The 21,360-nt window shown below is 41.6% G+C and overlaps 1 protein-coding gene across 1 annotated transcript in view; it reads left to right on the top strand.

Annotated features, from left to right (window-relative positions):
• The window catches only part of ABH1 (ARM repeat superfamily protein), a 154,322-nt gene extending 137,965 nt beyond the window's left edge, over positions 1-16,357 (top strand). Inside the window, exons 16-19 of the mRNA XM_087676835.1 lie at positions 13,944-14,243; positions 15,012-15,166; positions 15,764-15,875; positions 15,973-16,357. Of these exons, the coding sequence (XP_087532961.1) occupies positions 13,944-14,243; positions 15,012-15,166; positions 15,764-15,875; positions 15,973-16,071 (666 nt within the window). The 3' untranslated portion in view covers positions 16,072-16,357. The remainder of the gene's footprint in view (positions 1-13,943; positions 14,244-15,011; positions 15,167-15,763; positions 15,876-15,972) is intronic.
• Positions 16,358-21,360: the final 5,003 nt, after the last annotated feature.

Genomic DNA, 21,360 nt, shown 5'->3' with positions numbered 1-21,360 from the left:
ATGGATAACAAGGACTGAGATGTCCTCCGTGATTGGGGTGTGGGCAGCAAGCTAGTAACACCTAAAAACTGCAAAAACGAGATTAAAAGAAGAGTGGAGGGTTGGCTATCAATTCATAGAAAATTATGGTTCTAGATTCTCTCCCACTTAACTCTCTCGATCCGCTCCTCGCTTTAGGGTTTTGGCTAAAATAAGCTTAAAATAACCATATTTTAGGGCTGTTTAAGTGGCTAAGAGCAATTCTTAGCACAACACCCCCTCTTAGGCCCAAAATAGGGCGAGAGAAGTAGGCTAGCCTAAATTTTGATTTACCAAGGCATCCCACCCCAAAGCAGCTAGGGCATCGGACAAAGGGTGCCAAGACTAAAGAGGCGATGATTATCTTACTAAGGGAGCCCAAGTGATCACCCCAGAGAGGCCAGGGCATCGGACCGAGGGTGCTCGGCGGTTGCCCAAGAGCCTACCAAGTCCTACAAAGGCAAATGGAATCAACGGTTTAATTTTTTTTTAAAAAAAATTGAAATGTTTTCAAAATACATAAGTAATATAGGGACAGTGGCCGATTAAGTGATAGGTACTATATAGGAAATCGTTGGTTATGGCTACCCAAACCACCTATAATATCACCTATATAGGACTCATTGCATGCAGGTATTTCCTGGATTTCTTGGTCGCATGCCTGCACCCCTAAACGCATGGGTGGCGGAGCTATTTTAGATGTCCAAACTCACATGCAGGCACTCCGTTGGTCTCTCTTTCGCGCCATGTGCTTGGATCATCATCCATGGGTTGATATAGCCCGCTATTTCCTTGAGAGCCATGGGCTTCTACAGGGCAATACCCAAATCCGGACTTCTTGGTGGCATGTTCTTAATGCTGATTCAAGGTTCTCCAGTTCTTCCTCGTCGCTGCTCAATCATTTGGTATGTTCCTGGAAACGGGTCCTTCTAAAGGCTCAGTGGCATCCAGCGGAGGATCGCTTGACTACGAATTCTTTTCAATTGGAATTATTGGCAGTCTCGCGTTTACTTGTATGGGAAGGCAAAAATGAGCTTAGACCACAATTCAACCGGATGGCTCGTTTGGGCTTGTCTTCGGTCGCGGATGCCACCCTTGCTAGTCGTAATGTGCTTATATCTTTTCGTACAGCCAGGAGGCTTTACAGGATTCCGCGGGGATATAGGCCTTTATGGGAACAGCTTTTGCGGATGCTCCAGAGCAGACAACCCTTTCCTGCCCTTGCTTCAGATCATCCCTGGCAGGATTGGAACCTACAAGGCCGGCTGCCTTTAAGCAAAGCTTCTGCTAATCAAGTTTATCATATTCTGATCAAAGATCAACAATGGTTAGTTACCAAAGCCAATGCTTTATGGGGCTTACGAAAATCCCGGTCCTGGTGGAGAGCAACTGTGATGGAGGGCTGGTTGAACAAGACCCCCTTCAAATGTAAAGTATTTCTTTGGAGAGTGATGATTGGTGGTCTCCCGCTTGCGTCGGCTCTTTCCAAGCGACGAATCTCCAATGGCAACTGTTTCTTTTGCACCACTGCGGTGGAATCGGCCCGTCACAGATTTATTTCTTGCCCTGTCGCAAAAAAAATCTGGTTCTTTTTGTCGGCTATTTGGCAAGGAGCGGTTGGATTCACCCTGCGCCCATTTGATTGGGTTTTCGGGCAGCCCAAATACCCCACTCCTGCACAGCCACATATGAAACTCATGTATCATTTTCTTCGATATTGGGGCTGTTGGCATAACTGGACCATTAGGAATGCTTTTCTTTTTGACTCCGCCTATAATGTTCAGCGACATATTGTGAGGCTTAAGGGCCTTTTGTATTGGCAGTTGGATCTTCTCCGGCATTCTGATTTGCTCTCTAGGGAGGACTTCCGTCCCTGGCTTATGGCAATTTCATCTGCCCCCTTGCCATAACTTTGTAACTTGTAGCACTTAGCCCCTCTTCACATGATGGCCTGGATTGGCGTCATGTATCTTGTAATCAAGTTATCTTGTACTTTTTTTTCGTAATTAATACAATTACCTTTTACGAAAAAAAAAAAAGATAGGAAAAGATAAAGAGAGTTTTAAATCCAAGTCAAGCTCAAAACTAGCAGACCGATCCCTCCCATTGACTAGGATAAGTGCCTAAGGATGAGAAAAAGTGTGTGTATGTGCCAATCATGTGGTGAATATGTGAAAAGGCAAAAAAGAGGATGGTGGGCTTAGCAAGACAAGCAAAATAAGCAAGCAAGCAAGGGTAGGGAAATTGCCTTTAAGAGAACTACCATGTGTTATGCTATGAATATGGTGAATCCTAGAGTTGACCACTCCAAAAGACCGAAAAGGGATAAATGTGCACATATGCATGTTTGCATGGACAAAATGCCAATGCATAGGGTAATGCAAAGGGAGATGAAAAATGTCATGCTCATGCAATATGCTATGAAACGGTGCCACTGGGACAGTGTCCTCGCAGGGGAATTATTCACTTGTCCAAGTGCCCTTTTACAATCAGGTCATTCTGACAGTGCGGATGAAGTTACAAATGCCCATAATACAATACAAAAGAATAAGTGAATGTAATGTCTAAAACCTCTAAGCATCATCATTGTCATGATCAAGAGTAGAAGGTGCCCCCTCTCAAACTAGAAGGGAAAGCAAGAAGAAATACCCTCTCCCCGTCAAGCTGAAGAAGTAGGGGAGGGTGTACCCAAGCCGATCTTGGGTAGCAGGTATTGAAGAACCGGCCGGTTGACGGCTTTGGTCAAGATATCTGCAAAATTATCTGACGAAGGCACAAACTCTAGACGAATAGTGCCTAGCTCAACTTGCTCTCTGGAAAAATGGAAGTGGACTCCCACATGCCGTGTCCGTGGTGTGATGATCGGATTGCCCGCAAGGGCAATGACACTCTGGTTGTCGCAGTAGACAACTGTGGGAGAGTCACATGGAAAATGAAGCGCCGCCAGTAAACTCAGATAGATGGTCTCGGTGGTGCCATCAAAGAGAGCCCGGTACTTAGCCTCGACCGGGGAAGCCGCCACCGTCTCTTGCTTGCGGTTGGACCAAGAAATGAGAGCCATGCCCAAGGTAAAGAGGTAGCCGCCATGGGAACGCCAGGTGTTAGGATCTCCTGCCCAATCAGAATCAATGTACCCCTACAAACATAAACTAGAACCATATGTCAAGCCATAAAAAAAAGTACACCGCAAATAACGCAACACACGAAGACATGCAATCCAATGTGACATCCTAGGTGCTGTGAAATAGTGACTGATTTTGCTAACTGACTAAGCTAAATCTGGTCTAGTGTGAATTAACAAAAGAAGTTTTCCTACAACAGAACGATAGGTGTGTGGACACGCCTCTCATATACTTGATATGTGCATTACGCATGACAGGTGTCAGGGACTCCTCTATCTATCACAAAAGGAGTATATCCATAAAGTTCGTGAACGCTTTCTTATGCAAGATGTGAAGCCTATTAGTTGTCCATTGCCTTCTTATGTGAAGGTATCACGGGCCGATTGTTTGCAAATAGATGAGAAAAAGGTTGAGATGGCCAAGATTCCCTATGTATTTGTAGTGGGCAGTCTTATGTATGCCATGGCCACCCATCTCTTGATATTGCTTTTGCAGTTGGTGTTGTGGCATACATCGAAGGGCTGTCCTAAGGTATCCTTTGACAAGTGGACAGTAGGATCAAGAGATGTGGCTCTGGCCATGTTTGATCCGAAGTGGTAAGCTTACCTATCTTGTCATCAAGCGTGTGTGTGTAGCACACACCCAAAGACTCTGAAATGGGAAATAATAGGCCGAGAGCCAAAAAAATGCCTCATACGAGGTCTTTTGAGAAAGAGCCGCAATCAGGCACCGGTTGAGGATGTGCATCGAAGTATTAACAGCCTTGACCCAAAGGCGCTCAAGAAGCTCTGTTGCGAGCAACATAGAGCGTGCCATTTCCATGACTGTGCGGTTCCTACGCTCTACGACTCCATTCTGAGAGGGGGAGTTGGTAGAGGTGAGCTGGCGAGAAATGCCATGCTTTTGTAGAAACTCAGAAAACTCGTGGGAGATAAACTTACCACCACTATCAATCCTCATGCATCCGACATGACGACCAGTCTGGTTATGAACCAGCAGCATCCAAGAAGAAAAATATGTGAAAGCATTTGAAAATATGTGAAAACATTTGATTTATGCTTGAGGAAGTACACCCACATGTATCGAGAATGATCATCCACTATCAAAAAGTACAACGTGCTGTTCAAAGCCGCAGTGGATGTCGGCCTGCAAAGATCAACGTGAATCAATCTAAGAGGCTTCTCAGCTGTATGTGTAGATTGTTGAGGAAATGGGGTACAATGCTGCTTCTCGAGCTGACAGGCTTTAAGGATATCTCGAGCTAGCTTCACGCGTGGAAGGCCGTCAACCAGCTCACGATATGACAACTCATAAAGCGAGTCATAACCAAGATGCCGTAAGCAAAAATGCCAAAGATGCTAATTGTGCGTAGGCTTCTGAGATGTGGCTGAGGCTTGGAAGCTATGGAATACGGAGCCCTCGGCAGTCGGCTCGGTGAGAAAATGAGTCATGTGATATAGGCCATTAGGCTGTCCTCACCGCGAGCAACCACTAAACCAATCTGAGAGTCAAGGACCTCGATTGTGGTCGCTGTAAAGAAAACTGCTCGCCCCAACTGACAAAGTTGCTGAATAGATAACAAGTTCACCCCAAGCTGAGGGACATGATATACATTGTCCAGCGAAGACAAATCCAGACCCTTGTCAGTGGCAAAACTGACGCAACCTTGAGCCTAAATCTTGACCGAGGAGTTGTTTCCTACACGGATCCACGCGGCTGCAGGGGCTCGTGTACGGAAAATGTCCTCTTTAGGAGTCATGTGATATGTAGCTCCATTGTCCACAATCCAAACTAGAGCTGAAGTGCTCGCCTGTGACGAGTGGGTCTTTGCACTAACCTCGTCAAGAGGCAACTCACAGATGTGAATGAGACTGGCATCGGATGTATCTACGGAGACGATGTGGGCCCTTGCAGACCAGTCAGACAAGCCCACTGGAGTTGAGAACGTTGTCGGCTGAGATGGCTGTGTAGTGGCAGTATGAGTATGACCTTTAAATTGCCCCTTGCCATCACCTTGCCTCCCCTGCTGGGGTTGCTTGACTGAGGGGCGGGGGTTTGAGACTTACGTTTTGGTGTTGTGTCTTGTGCCTTTGATCGACACTCATCGTCAAAATGACCAGCCTTTTGACAATGTTGACAATACCTTCCTCCACATAGTGAACATGAGCGTCACTCGGTGGTTGGGTTATGTAGGGTCCTGGTGGTCTGGGTATGTCTGTTGGGTTCATCTCTAGCCTAGGGATGGTTGGTCTCGTGTCGTTTGGTGCTGGAAGTGCCAACTGGGCTCCCTTGCCAAGGAAGTTAGATGGCATGTTGCCTAGGTAAGGAGGGTTGTATTGCTGCGCATATGGAAACCTCCTTGGCAATTTGCAGTGCAACACGTCATGTCCGAACCTACCACAGTTCGAACACGGCCTAGATCTAGGATCTTGACACTCGGCTGGGAGGTGGTTTCCACCAGTGTATACACTGCATGTGAGCTTGTGTAGGCTTCCTTATTTGTTCTTGCAAACGTGCAAGCTCCATCCTCACCTCAGCCAGGTCCTGGCCTCGGTCGACTTTCTTTCTCTTATTCCGTGTGCTAGAGCTCTCTCTCTCACCCGACGTCGTTGACCGCTCTGAAGCCCTCTGGCGTGTACCGTCCCGACTTGTGTTCCTCATGCTTCGCTCCCTAAGCTGGTCGTCCACCCTTATTGCTTCATAAAAAACCCTAGCCAGCACATCTCTGTGTAGGGTGGAGTTACTAGCCAAGGCCTTGTAGAGTTCCTTGCTACGGATTCCATTTATGAACACTGTAGACACAGCCTTCTCGTTAGGTCGCTCATTGGCCGGGATCCTCTTGAAGAGGCTACGTACATGTGTGACGTGGTCTCTCATGTCCTCCTTTTCCCTCTGATTGATATTCATCAAGCAGACGATAAGGTTGTCAGAGTATCCTGCCTCAGAGAACCTCTTGATAAAGTGGTCTTTAAGATGGGCAAAGTTCCCGCGCTCGGCTCCATCCAGGCTAGTGTACCACACCCTTTCCTTATCACCTAAGCATAGCCCAAAAGCTTGGGAGCGTTGTGCAGGGTCTGTGAGTCTGTTTGCTTCACAAACTTGTTCGAACTGCTCCACAAAGCTATATGGGTCGTTGCTAGGTTCATACTTGTCCAGTTGCTTCGCCACTATAGGGATCCTAGATTGCCCCTTTGCCCCTTGTGTGACCCCTAATCTCGAGAGTAAGGCTGTGGCTAAGGCTGCCGCGTCCTGCTCAGCAGACGTGTTGTCCATGAGCCGCCTGGCTACAAGTTCACTTAATGACAAGTCAGCCTTCATTGCCCGCTCTCTCTCCGCATTTGGTCCTGCCTTTGCTGCTCCAGCCAGGGCTAGCATGCGCCAGGCCTCGTACATATCCACGTCTTGTTGGAGTTTACTAGTCTTTTGCTTGTGTTTATAGGCGATCATGCTCTCTAGCGCCCTTTTGATCGCCTTTCTTTCCTCTTCTAGGGTCGCTACCACTTTCTCTACTGGCCTATCTGAACTACTGTCGTGGCCAGCAAGTTATACTTGTTGACTAACTCTTGCACCATGACTGGGAATTCTCCCAAGTCCAGTTGGTCCTCTCCTTGTCCGCCTTGGGATCCTAACATTGCTTCCACTTCCAGTTTCACCAGGTCGTCGATCAACTTGAGTAACTTTGGCAGCGTCCGATTCTCTATGTTATTGTCCTCCGGATCTTCGTGTCCTCTTAGGGCCCTACAGATGGGGTTCCCTAGTAGCCAGCTATGCTTTGGGATCCTCTCCTAGTAGTGGGTTCCTTAATATTATTATGTTTCCTGTTAATCTTATCCACAACTTGTGCTTTGTGCTTTGTAGTGCTCAGTGTGGAAGTAGGCTTTTCCTTTCCTTGTAATGCACCCTAGGTGATGAAATTAGAAGGTGAGGTGAGGATGCACTAAATGCATGATGCAGACTCCACCCTACTGCCTACGTTTGTAGCTTGATGTGGCTCTAGGCGTAGGTCCTGGCCAATCTAAAGTCTTACAGAAAGACCCTGCTGCATTTCCTATTCTGCTTCAGGGTTGGTTAGTTGGTTGGTTGGTTGCCGAACGTCACGTCCAATTCCAAATTATGTCTGCCCGGTGTCTAGCTATTCGGGGTGAATCTTCGGTCACCTTGTCTGGTCTCCAGCTTCCAAGATTAAACTGGGTTCCTTGGGGGATCAGAGACGTAACCAAGGTACCCAGGACTGTGGCCTAGGTGAACCACCTTCTATTCAAGCTCTGGTGCTCTGGTCCGATTCTGGGAATTGGACGGACTGGTCCGATTCTGGGAATCGGATTGGCGGGTCCAGTCTTACTCAGGTCCGACTTCCCTTAGTCGGACGGGGATGGTCCGACCACTGCAATGGGTTGAGCAGCTCAAGTCTGGGACTAGGACACGTGGCCTGACTTGATGGGCTGGTCCGATTATAAGAGTTGGATCGGACCAACGGTCCGATTTTCAACTGATCCGATTGTAAGGGTTAGTTAGATCGGATCAACGGCCGATTTTCTTTCGGTTGGTTCGATTATGGGAGTCGGACTGTCCGACTCTCGAAATTGGACGGTCCGATTCTGGGAATGGGACGCGGACTGGTCCGACGGCGTGGCCGACAGCCCGCAAGTTGCGTACGGCGCTTTTAGGTCAGTGCCTACTCTATCAAATCGTGTCGCACTTTCCAAATAAATGCGAGCAACAGAGGGAAACGTCTGGCATACCTTTGAAGCGATGGGGCGCTCGATCGGTCAGCACTTCACGATCTCCCGCAGCTCTCTCGCTCTCTCTCGGGCTCTCAGGCTCACAGTCTTCTCAGAAGACAGGGTGTCGAATGTGGCCTCCCCTGGTCTCGTGGGCCCCTTATTACCTCCCTCAGTCTGTTGTAGACTCAGAGACTAATCTCATACACTCCACCAGCCAAATGTCTGAATCTGCGCCTCAACTTCCCTGTCTCCAGTAGCAGCAGAACCCTTCTGTTCCCTTCTTTTTCCTATCTTACCCTTAACCTATTGCAATAGAAATCAGAAACAGAAATAAAGACAAATGGTCCTACTCTAACATTGAGCAGCAAATCAAAATACTTACTTGCTCCAGGGATTAAAACCTCCTAATCCTCCTAACTATCTGGAGCACCGATTCATGCTGCAAACCCTACTACCATGCTCCATTTGATGCGCGTGGTGCTCAAGGCTCGATTCCGTCGGTCTCGACAACGGAACCAAAATGTAGGGGAGCTACGAAGCTCTACCCCGAGACCTACGGACCGCTTATTGATCAAGCGTTTCAAGCCGAGCGGCCATGGCTACCTCTCACATAGCCAACACGCAATGCCTACCTTGCGGGTGCAGTGAGCTTACCTTGATGCTCGATCGAGTTTCCTCCTCTCTCTCACACTCCGGTAGCTCCACGATCCTTGTGGCAAGTTCAAGCAACCTCAAGCCCTCTCCGTCAAGCTCCATCCTCCATAGCCGCGCGAGACAAGAGAGGAGAAGAAGGGAAGGAAAGATGAAGAGAGAAGATGGGGAGCTTCTTCTCCACGATCCCTCACTCTCACACACTCACTCTCTCACTTCCTCACACTTCCTCAATCCCTCACTCAAGCACAAGCAAAAAGGTAAGAAGCAAGAGAAGAGGAAGAAGCTTTAGCCACACCTAAGAATAAGCTTCTTATTCACTTTTGAACTTTATATACATGCTCTACCTTTTGGGCGGTCATCTACACTTTTTTACATGGCCGGCTATTAGCCTAGTCCCTCTTTTCCTATTTCCCACCATTCCCACTCATCCTGTTCCCACTATTGCATACAATTTGCATAGGAGTGAGCCAGACGCTCTTTTTACAAGGATTCAAAAGCGCCTTCATATCTAATGGCACGCTTTACTCTTTTATTTTTTCGAGGCGACACCGTTATTTAAATCATTCAAATTTCCGGGCTTCCATTTTTTCCGCACTTCTGCTCCATTTTCCGTTCCTCTGTGCTGTGGTAAACACTTGCCAGTCGTAATGTCTTAATATCGTTTCGCACAGCTAGGAGGTTTTTTAGAATCCCTTGTGGATACCGTGATTTATGGGAACAGCTTGGGTTAGTTCTCCAGAGCAGGCAACCATTTCCTGCCCTTGCTTTGGATCGTCCTTGGCAAGACGGGGACCTTGCAGGTCGGTTGAATTTGGAAAAGGCCTTAGCTAACCAGGTGTATCATCTTCTGATTAAAGACCATCAATGGCTAGTTACTAAAGCTAATACTGTATGGGGATTGCGGAAATCTCAGTCATGGTGGAAGGCAACTGTGATGGAGGGCTGGTTGAACAAGACACCTTTCAAATGCAAGGTATTTCCTTGGAGGGTGATGATTGGTGGTCTTCCTCTTGCCTCCGCCCTTTCCAAGCGTCGAATCTCTAACGGCAATTGTTTTTTCTGCACACTACTGTGGAATCGGCCTGTCATCGGTTTATTTCTTGTCCTCTCGCGAAGAATATCTGGTTGCTCTTGTCAGCGGTTTGGCGAGCTATGGTCGGTTTCTCGCTAAGCCCTTTTGATTGGGTTTTTGTACGGCCAAAATACCCCACACCGGCAAAGTTGCATATGAAAATCTTGTTTCACTTTTTTAGATACTGGGGATGCTCGCACAATTGGACCACTCGGAATGCCTTTCTTTTTTATTCGGCCTCTAATGTTCTGGGACATATTGCGAGGCTTAAAGGTCTCTTGCATTGGTAGATAAATCTCATTCGACACTTTGACTTCTACGTCTTTGCCATGACTTTTGTAACTCTTTTGTGGTTTCGTACTGAGATTTTACACAAGATGGATTATAGCTATCGTGTATCTTGTAATCATGTGAACTTGTACCTTTTTCGTAATTAATACAATTACCTTTTATGGAGGGAGAGAGAGAGAGAGAGAGAGAGAGAGAGAGAGAGAGAGAGAGAGAGAGAGATGGTATTGTACGATAGAGATCATGCTGTACAATCTCGTCCATACTACTTAGGGATATAACTATGACCATCACATGGATTCCATGTACTTCCTATTGTCTTGATTTGCTAATTGAAGATGTTGATCAGATATCTTGGATGGCTAACATCTTCAAGACAACAAGAAGTATAGTGAGGTTTATGAAGAAGAGACCAACTGTTAGTGCTCACCAAGACATTCTTAAGCATTCCAAGTCTTTTCCTTGTAGATTTGCATACGTGTTCATTGGGATAGAGAGGTTGATAGGGGTTGATATCCAAGTTTTGTATGGACCATTGCATGTTAGAAGTGGCTCACATGGAGTGAAAGAGAGGTTTCAAAGGTTGTTGTATTTAGGATTAGCATCTTGAACAAGAGCTTGTGTCTTGAGATTGAGACATTGTTGAAGACCATTTCTATCTACATTATGTTGGGCATAAACGACATGGAGGGGAGTATTTTAGGGTTCTCTATGAGTACATGTTTAAAATTGGGGAAGCTCCCAATTGAAATAGTTACTTGTTGCAAGAGAAGCAACTTACTTGTGTGTTTTTACCTCTAATCTTATCATTTGATCTATTGTTTAACTTTAATCTATGGCTCATTGTTCTTTTGTTGAAATTGTTTGTCGTCCATGATCCATCATCCTCAGGGTTGATGAGATCTTGTAGTGTGGAATACATGATGGGATTGGTTTCTTAACCAATCCATGTTGTAGTGCATGTTTGCATTCTTGTTGGCACAACAAAAAGTAGTGTAGTAATGATGAGCTTGAGGAGGGCTTCAAAGTGTATACGGAAAATAACAAGTGTTAACTTGGATAGGAAGATGGAGGAACTGGAGTACATGGGATCTCTTCCAAACAAAGAAGAGAAACAAACTCAAAATGGTCCACTCGAAGTGCCTAGTGTTTTTCCATTTCAATCTTTTCACTACTTGAAAATGCTTTGTCCTTTGAGCCTTACCGGTGAATGTAGATAAAATTGGCACAGAGAATGTGGATAGCATTCTAGAGATTTGACATCTACTCTATGCTTTATGAGGAACTATTAGGAAGAGTTCATGATGGCCATGGACAGCTGGAGGACTAGAGCGTGAACATGGACAAAAGCCAGAGCTAGAGCTAGAGTGAAAGCAAGATGTTTCTTTATTATCCTCTTAGTTGAAGAGAGTCCTCAAAGAAGGAGATGAACTCGGATGATGTGTAGACATGTGCCATATTGTGATCTTTTTGTATCTATCATTCTATGTTGCACATAGGTTTTTCATTGGATGATGAATCATGTGTCTTAGACTTGGGTGGAACTATGTATGATTTACTTATGATGCTCCATGATGTATGCCAATGTCTTTTAAGTTTTATAATATCTATGCAGATTGCTGCCTTGTTACTTGCTCAACCCTCATTATTCATAACTTAATGTATAATGTTTTTCAATCTTGTAGTAATCATGTATGATGCAACATGTTCATGTGACATGAAGCTTGAAGTTTTGTGTGAAATTTGAGTAAATGGTGTCATGTGCATTGATATATTAAAGTACCTTTACATAGATATAATATTTAATTCTGAAACTTCCCCCCCCATTTCTAAATTTGGTTGAAACATTGAAACTCCATTTTTCATTTTCCTTGTTTCCAAAGATTGGGGGGCTATGAAGAGATGCTTTTCTTTGGACTTGGGATTACTTTCTTTCACCATTAGCCAGATGTGCTTTGTGACTATAGACCTCATGATTGGTTATTTACTTAGGCCTCATAACAGAGTTCACCTTTGTTGTATGTTTTTTGTTTTGGAAGTCCTTTATGGATCTATTTTTGTACATTGTCTTGTGATACTTTGTCCTAAGGGGATTTATTAATAGAATCGTTCTTTCCTAGGAAAGAGAGTTGTGGAAGGTTTGAGAAGAGCAGGTACTTTCCATCCTAGTCTCATCCCATTCTAGTCCCATTTCCTTGTTAGAGCCCGCTCTTGATGACAAGGGATGGCACTTCCCGTCTCCTTGCGCGTTCTTGTTCCTGTCCTTGTCCCCAAAACCGGTTCCATGTTACCATGCTAGGTACCACCACCAAAGCATTGACTGTATGAGTATTAGAGCCAAGCTATGCACAAGTAAATTTCACTTGGCCCAAGTTCAATGGTGTGTGACTCGTTTATTTGACTACCCTTTAACTTTAAGTCAAAACTTTTGGGAGTTCATAGAGTACCCTCTAAGAATGGTGGTACTCCATGAACTTGCTGAGTCCAAAGACTTGGCAATCATTGATTAGTAGAAATCATGTTCTCTCTCCTCAAGACCTTGTTCTCTCTCTAGCTCACATCCCTGTCTTCCTTATATGGCTCTCTCACCTCAAACACTCTCTTTCCTTGTTGGCATAGTTGGGGTCCTAGGCTCGTAGCCTAGTCAAAGTAGGGGTGCCTTGGTGCTGTCACTCCCATTGACTGGGGTATGGTGCAGCTCTTAGAACTTGCAAGGGTGCAGGTAGGGCTGTGTTTGAAAGCACCAAGAGGCTGTTTTGCAAACAGTCAGCAGTAAGCTAGGTAATGCATTGTGTCCGATGTTTATATTACAGCCAGCCAAGGAAATCCAAGGACCCAGTTGCCAGGTTGCTTTGTTGTATGTTGCGGGGTGTCACCTTCTGTCCAAAAAAGTTGTGTGTAGCTACATGTTTTAGCCTTGGTATGGGTATAATTCAGCAATATGCTACATAATTTTCTAATGCTCACATATTGTCCTTGGCGGCGTGGTGCATCCCTGGGGTTCTATTGTAGTTCAGCCATAATTATTGCTTGTTCTATTTCCAGGATGCCCCATAAATTTCTAATCAGGGCCCATTACCAAATTTAGGCCCAGTCTATTCCCTCTGTTGACAAGCAGGAGGATATGCAAAGATTTGGTTTGTATATGGCATCATGGGTGATTGGTTCACCTTTAGAGGTATTAATACTGTCCTAGATGACTGGTGTCTTTTGCAAGCCTTGATGTATGCATTGCAAATAGTTGTGGGGCACATGTATGCGTGTAGAAAACATAGTCTTCGTAAGACTCTGATGTAGCATGGGAAGGGCAAATCATCCAAGATTCATTGGTCTTATGTTGCTGTGATAGATGACATGGTGTCAGGATGTTGCTAGGTGGTTAAAAGTAGCTCTCTAGATGAAACACTAGTAATGTTGAGGTGAGCTAACATCAGGGACTTCTGTGCAGAGTTGGGGTTTCTTAGAGAGTATTTGGATTTTAGGCTACAGTGGTATTCATTGACCATGATTATGGACTATAGATGCCTGTAGTGAAAGGAGACTAGGAGCTGGGTTGAGGTTGAGGGATGTGAGGATTGATAAGGAGGGAGGGATATTTGGATAAGGCCAAAATGCTTTGTGAGTTGGGAATATAGAAATAAAAATCGATGTGTGATTGCTTTCAGGTAAGGAAAAAACACCATACACCTCCAAAAATACTGGATAACATCCGGAGTGTATATAGAGAGGAAGCAATCCATCAAGTTAATGTGACAGTCAGCTTAAACAATTGTTCATTCTCTTTCTCCCCATATAGATGTCTGATAATTAAAAGCTTTAATCACAATCTTGTGGGAGGGTTTCGCATCTCTCAAAATTTGAACTGTAGTGTAGTATAATAGCATGATGATTTAAAGGCATAAGACTTTACATTACTTGCACCATTGGGCTTTGAAAATGATGTTAGTAGTAAGTATTGTACTTTGACAAACTCTAGTGGTATATGTCACGATTTGGTCACATGCAGTGATATGTGTGATTTGCACCTTTTGGACTTAAATTCTGTGCTTGCTATGGTGTCTGTAGGTCCTTAGAAACGCGATAAGCAAAACGATTAACCGGACAAAAGATCTGAGGAGAGAAGTGGCTGCTGGTCATATTGCTGTGAGCAATGCTAGTGCTGCATCAAGCAAAGCAATCAGTAACTTGCAGGTTGCAGAAGCATTGTTAGCATCTGCTGAGGCAGAGGATGTGCGTACTCAAGCAACTGCAAAGACCGAATGGGCAAAGTCAATGGTAGCAAAGAGAGAGAGTGAAGAAAAATCTGCTAAAGAAAGTTTGGAATCAAAGGAGTCTCTTTTAACAAGTGCTTTGAAGGAACAAGAGGTATTGTGAACTAAATATAACAGGAAGGTGTTTTTGCTGGAGCCATAAAGCTGTATATGTTATAGTTAAATAAAGCTGATTTTACATGTTTTCCACAATTTAACTGCTTGTTTTGTGATGGATATGCCAAATTAGGTCTGTGAATATGGGCGTTTACGTATACAAACGATTAGATCAGGCAGACACTGTTTATCATGGTTCTTTCTGTTTCAAATGTGACAGTCTGAAGATTTTCTAAGAAACGTCTGTTCTCCTTGTTTATCCTTGCTGCTGTGTGGCTTTCTTTAGTTGAACTTCAATCTTTTACATTGGCTGCGTATATTTACCCTTGGAAAGAGAAGCTGGCTACTGATTATTCTCAGTATGAAAGCTAAGGGGGGGACAGGTTTCTGTATGGGGATGGGCATTTTCTGCATATATCTGTTTGTCTGTTTTTTGTTTTTGTTTATTGGGTGGTTTTTTTGCGTTTTTGGGGGGCAGGGGAGGGGGCGGGGGTAGGGTGGGGTGGGGCAGGCGGGTGGGGAGTGGAGTATGATGAAGTGTATTTTGTACAGCCATTATCTATTTATCTGTTAAGATCATTAGTGTGATTCCCTTGTTCATTGTAACACAATCAGCAGTTTTTAACGTTGTGCTGATGTACACCTAAACCTATGCTCAAAGGAATGTGATTACCAGGCATCCCAATGTCAACATCAGTGTATTTCACACAATGTGTCTTCCCATACCCAAGTATTTGAATTCATGTGAGATTTGTTCTGCTTGCAGGCCCTGTTTGTTGCTGTCTTCAAAAATTTTTGTTCTGTGCTAGCGGAACACCTCTCCAAGGATGCTGTAAAGGATAGTACCGCTGATGAAGAAACCACCTCCACAATGGATATTGACGAAGCTAATATGGATGTCGACAATGATGTTGTAGCAAGGTAATCTTCAGTAAGGCTACTACCAAATCTTGTAAGTAGCAGATGTGAAGTTGCTATGGCATTTGAATACGTTTTTCTCAAGCTGTAACCATGTCTGTTTGAATTATTCAAATTCTGTTTGGGCTGAAACCAAACTTTGAAATGTATTTGGCAGATCCCTTTTTAGAATGTTCACCATGACTTTGATGTAGGTTATCAGGCAAGAACAATGTAGATATACAGTTCACCAAAACAGTGTGCTTTGGCCATGGTTGGGTTTAATTGCCATCTGGTAAGTGCTAGGTTCAAGGTTGCTATGTGAGGCAAGTTATAGATGATAGATCCTTGCTGGCAGTTTGAACCCGGCATTGCTTATGGAGCCAGGTTCAATAGGTTCTCATAGATCCACGTCTTTGCTTGGCGGCACTCGGACCCTGTTAAATGCATCCAGGGTGGATGCGACGTTCGCAAGTCAAGCAATCTGAAATGAAGGATCTTTATGAGGCTGTTCTGTATGAAGCCGTTAGGGTGTGGAATCCCATTGTGTGTATGGATTGAACATAGAACCTTGAGAGTCTTTGCTTTCTGATCCAAGCTCCTGTTTTAAACCTTGTGCAGGCAGAATGAGGGCATTGTGAAGGAGAAATCCCTAGAAGAGCAGGAGGAACAGCAGTGGCGTGCATCTACACTAGGGCAGATCTCTGCAGTAACCAGGCAATATGCATCAGAGGTAAGCGACACTTGAGCTGTACCTGCCTGTGTTGAAAGGGTTAATTTACAGATTTTCTATGAGCAGAGAATTTGTCTTACACCTGTCGCTTTTGCAGATATGGGAGCACATTGATAGGCTTGATGAAGATGTCTTTAATGCGGATGTGCATCCGGTAATATTAAGGACTGTAAATTCCTGTATCAGGCGGATGTAAGTTGGATATTGGGTTCATGTGAGGAACAGGGATTTCCCCCATAATTATATTATAAGGACGCCTGGGCCTCATAAGTGATGGTGTTGTAGTGGTTCACTTGAATTTTTCTTTTTATGCAGATAAGAAATGAATTCTTTATCATTGATTTCTTTTTATGCTATGCACTTGTCCTTTCTCGAGTCTTGTAAAGAGAACCATGACACGCATAAATACATAAGTGGACGAGTTGTGCTTAGATTGGGTTTAAACACCAAAAGTGAAGGTGCACAAACATACATTTCTTTTTTCATGGGTGCAACCTAACATGTTGTACAACAACAATAGGTAAAACTACGGCACTAAGGCAATCGATCTTATACACTTTTTATTGATGCATGACAAAACCAACTGATAATCTTTTCTCTATAACTAGGATGACACGGGCATCCATGTTTAATAGTAGCATTGTGTGTTTTTTGAAAACTGTCCCTGTTCTATATTGTTTGAAATTCAAAGTTCAACATTTGAAATTAGGAGTGACATATAAAATAGTTAAAACCAAATGAAGGTAATATATTGAGTTTATGAATGTCAAAATTAGTTCACTGTCTTAGAAAGACTTAATGAGGCCCTACTGCGATTTAGCTTTTACATGAAGTGAATTATTGTAAACTTTGTCAGCATAAGAATGTATGCTAATTCATAACAACAATATCATTCTATGATTAAGTACTCTCTTATATTTTCTGTTGTAATGTATTATTGGAGTTTTTTTTAAGAATGTATTATTGGAGTTTGGTTATTCAAGTTTTTTAAGCTATTCAAATTTTACTATAAACTTGACACAGCTTGTATGCTAATTCATAACAACAATATCATTCTATGATTAAGTACACTTATATTTTCAGTTGTATTTTCAAAGCAACTGCATGGTTTTTTAGAATGTATTATTTGAGTTTGGTTACTCAAGTTTTTTAAGCTAATCAAATTTTACTATAAACTTGACAACTTGCATGCTAATTCATAACAACAATATCATTCTATGATTAAATAACATCAATATCATTCTATGATTAAGTACTCTTTTACTTTCAGTTGTATGCTTAAAGCAATTGCATGCTTTTTTAGAATGTATTATTTGAGTTTGTTACTCAAGTTTTTTAAGCTAATTAAATTTTACTATAAACTTGACACAGCTTGGGATGTGTTGATAAAGAGTACCTTGCATAACATAAAACCAAAAAATAAAGTTGCTCGATTACAGTCTAAGATGTAATGATATTCAAATTTCACCAATTCATTTGGATCAAACTTACAGTTTTTGGGAAACATAGTAGCAACACAAAAAAAACAAAAGAACATGCAATACAAGCAATATGTCGAAGAGCTAGGCAGAAGTCTCTTTGATAAGGGAAGGTGTCATTCGTTCGGCTTTAAATAATATATGTATTTTCTTTACTTTTTTAAAACTTTCTTTTATTATTCAACATGAGAAAGAGAAGAAAATGTAGATTTTAGCATTTTGGATTATCGTACATATGGAGCTTACATTGAGGAGACAAAACTAGATGAGCAAGTTACATTAATTCAAAGTACAACACTTAGTAGTTTTGTATTTATAAACAACCATGAATTATGAATATTTTAATGATGAGTTATTTAATGATAAATAACCAACCTAGTAGTTACAAAATGTAAGTATATGTAATTACTAGATGTGATGATATATGTAAAAGTAACTATGTACATAAAACTAATTAGATAATTTAATCAAAATAGATACATAAAACACTGCATAATGTTTTACTTTTGATGAAGGCAATGATGTTTTTGTATAAAAAGCTAATTACTTAACTAAATCAAATTATGTTTCTAAAACATTACGTAATGTGCTTTTGATGAAGGCAATCATAAGTTCATTATTATTATTAGCGTGTCTTTTTATTTATCTTTGCTATTGATACATTAGTTTATTTTTTTGTTATATAATAGCTCACGTAAACTAATTTTGCTAACTCTAACTATTTCTTATAGCTCTGTGTGTTCGTGGCTATGTGCGCATGTGTGCGTGTGATTCTTAGTCCATAAGCATGGGTGTGTGATTAAAAAATGATCCTTAACATGAGTGTGTGACTTTTAATTGAGCCTTCAATTAAGTATGATCACATTTGAAAACATAGCACATTATCTTTAATTAACATTTATGGTGTGCATGCAATATGTCCAAGCAAAGGGTGATTAGACAAGGTGTAAGAAAGCACAACATTATAATAGAGGCCTATAAAGATGTAGAGCTATACAACTTGTGTCTTACACAATCCAAATGTAAGCATATTAATTTTTTTAAAAATAACAATTGAGAGCTCCCATCTTTGAGCTAGGTGGCAAGGCGGAGGCCATGAATTGCAAATTAATTGCTAAGAAGTCTCTCTAGCTTTGTCTCCCTTCGTTTTATTTTGTTTCTATGGATTGCAAATTTGCTTTTAAAGATTTGACTATATTTAATAAATGATTTGATTCATCAATAACTTAAGAGTAGTAGTTAGTGATGGTTTCATACTTGATATATTAGTCAATAATGTGAGAGTAGTAGTTAGTGATGGTTTCGTAATCTCTCACTGTGAATATTGCATCGAAATATTTAAGTAAGCTTCATGCCTACTAGTTCACACACTAAGAAGAATTCTACAATGATAGCTTAAACTTATGAATTCACACTACAATCTAAGCTTGCAAATCCACACAAAAACTTGGATTGTAGATTACTAGCTAGATAATTACTTCCCAAAAACCTAAAGTGGGAATGGAAGGAATTGGTTTATTTTAGGTAATAAGATAGCAATACTTATGAACAATGTTTATTGGAGATGGTGGATTGATGAAATGGCCCAAACGATGAGTAAGAGGTGGCATTGACAAGCCGGAGGGAGGTTGAAATGATGTATTAGATGATAAGCATCGAAGCTTGAAGGGGAAGTGGAAGCTTGCAACCAAATAAAAAACGAGATAAGTGTGCGAGAAAAATGGAATTTCCCCTTCTTAATCACTCCTATAACCTTGTTAAAATGGCTTGTATGGCCAAAAAGATCATTGCCATTTCTTGTTATCACATTGTCAACACACACACACACACACACACACACACACACACACACACACACACACACACACACACACACACACACACACACACATTATTGACTAATATATCAAGTACGAAACCATCACTAACTACTACTCTTAAGTTGCTAACTAAGTAATTAATCATTAATAATTACTATTAGTTATTAACTAATGCATCACTAATATTAGTGCTTAATTAATTATATAAATTAGTTTTTGACTCATTATAAGTTTTTAATTAGTCATAATTATTAACTAATACTTCAGTAATATGAATTGATATTAACTAATACTTGAAGTTTTGGATTACGCCTCATACTCTTCGGTCACATGAACTACCCTGTGGGGGTTGTTGTTGAACGCCCAGAGCGGTGTTAATAATAAGCTATAAGTATTTACTAATACTTCAATAATATGAATTGATATTAACTAATGCTTAAAGTTTTTGATTATGCCTCTTACTCTTCGACCACATGAACTACCTTTGTGGGGCTGCTGTCGAACATTCGAAGTGGCTCCTCCTCCCACTACTTCACCTCTTGCTTGTTGGGCCTAACCACTTGCCTTTTTCGTGTGATGCATCTCACCTTGCTTGCCTTCATCGCTTCACCTTGCTTGCCTTCTTCTCCAGCTTATGAGCTACGAGATCTCTCAATGTTGCATATATTCATTATGCTTTATAAGGTTTGTATATCACTTGCAATTAGTGTTAGAGTTGTTTTTTTCTTTTTTTTATTCTAGGTTTTTGTTTTTCTCTCCTTTGTATGTGAAATGGAAAATTAAATGAAATAGATATGTATTTGTTTTTCTCTCCCTTGCATGTGAAATGAAAAATTAAATGAAAGAGAAGAAGAAACAAAAAAAAAGACAAAACTAAAGTGTCACATAGCTACACATGTAAAGATATGGTTATATATCTTACGCTTAAGAATCACTTCATATGTCATATTCTAGAGAAAAAGAAAGAAGTATATATAGGTTGTTTTCTTAGTTTAAGTTTATGTTTTGAATGAAATGTGAGGGCATTTTTCATGCATTTTAAATGTATGTTCCCTAGGTTCCATCATGCTTATAATATACATAAGTATTATACACTTTTTACCATGACTGGCACCGAGGCCAACCCAGTGCTACTAAATCCATATTCTCATCATATATGACATAGGAGTAGTTCATTTCATTTGTAAAAGATTTCTACACTCCTTTATTGAGGTTATTTTGACAAATTAGATCAAATGTGTGCAAATGGGAAGCCCTTTTGTGATCATTGTGTGTGTCTCAATGTATGCTTTTAAATATTCACAAATGATATCTTTTGTGGTGTCGCCTAATTATTTTTTCATACTTAGGGCTCTAGAAATGTTGTAGGTGCCACAAGAATCTTCAAGAAGGCTATGATAAATGTGAAAATGCCTTTCTTAAGTTCGACTCTCAATGGTCACTATCCATGGATAGTTCCTATCACAAATGAAAAGGGTGAAAGCACACTTATAGGGAAATAGTTAGGTTACAGATAGAAAAATAACACAAAACACTCCATCCCATGCTCATATAGAATAATCGGGCACTTAGGGCATAAGGTGGCAAGCCAAGGAAGGGAATACTATACTATAATTCCCCAAAACATTAGGTGGTGCTAGATTGATGTAGATGTCTTTTGTCATTAACCTAACATGCATCTAGAATTCACTACCCTTTGAATCCAGCTCATTGGACCAAGAGTAGTGATAGATGAACTCTCTATCACTTAGAAACTCTCTAATGATGAAAATAAAAACACTTTAGTCTTATGATTTTACTTGAGTGTATTAAATTTCCATCATTTACTCTTACTTTGAAGTGGGGATGGCTTATTGGCCTTTTTTTAAACATGCTCCAAGGAGACGAAGTCATTAGTTTAACTAACATTAATAAGGAAACTACTTTGACCTTGCAAGGTGATATATATTTCTATTCTTTTCTTCATGCTTCCCATATCTAGGTCTTATATTCAAGGGGGGGAATGTCTTCATTTTCCTGTTTTACATATGAATTTTTATTACTTTATTTTGCCTTCAATTTCCTTCCCCTCCCAACACTAAGATGGCCTTCATCCTAACAAGAAACCCAACTAGGAACCTAATACATAACAAAGTTACCTTAAAAAGATTATTAGACAAACGATACCAAAAGACTAGGTTTGCAAGA

Source organism: Lygodium microphyllum, chromosome 4, assembly GCF_053477565.2.
Source record: "Lygodium microphyllum isolate KBCC chromosome 4, Lygodium_microphyllum_v1.1.10, whole genome shotgun sequence".
In the NCBI taxonomy this organism is placed as follows: Eukaryota; Viridiplantae; Streptophyta; class Polypodiopsida; order Schizaeales; family Lygodiaceae; genus Lygodium; species Lygodium microphyllum.
The sequence above is the reverse complement of the archived record's forward strand: the minus strand, read 5'-3'. Positions and strand labels throughout refer to the sequence as shown.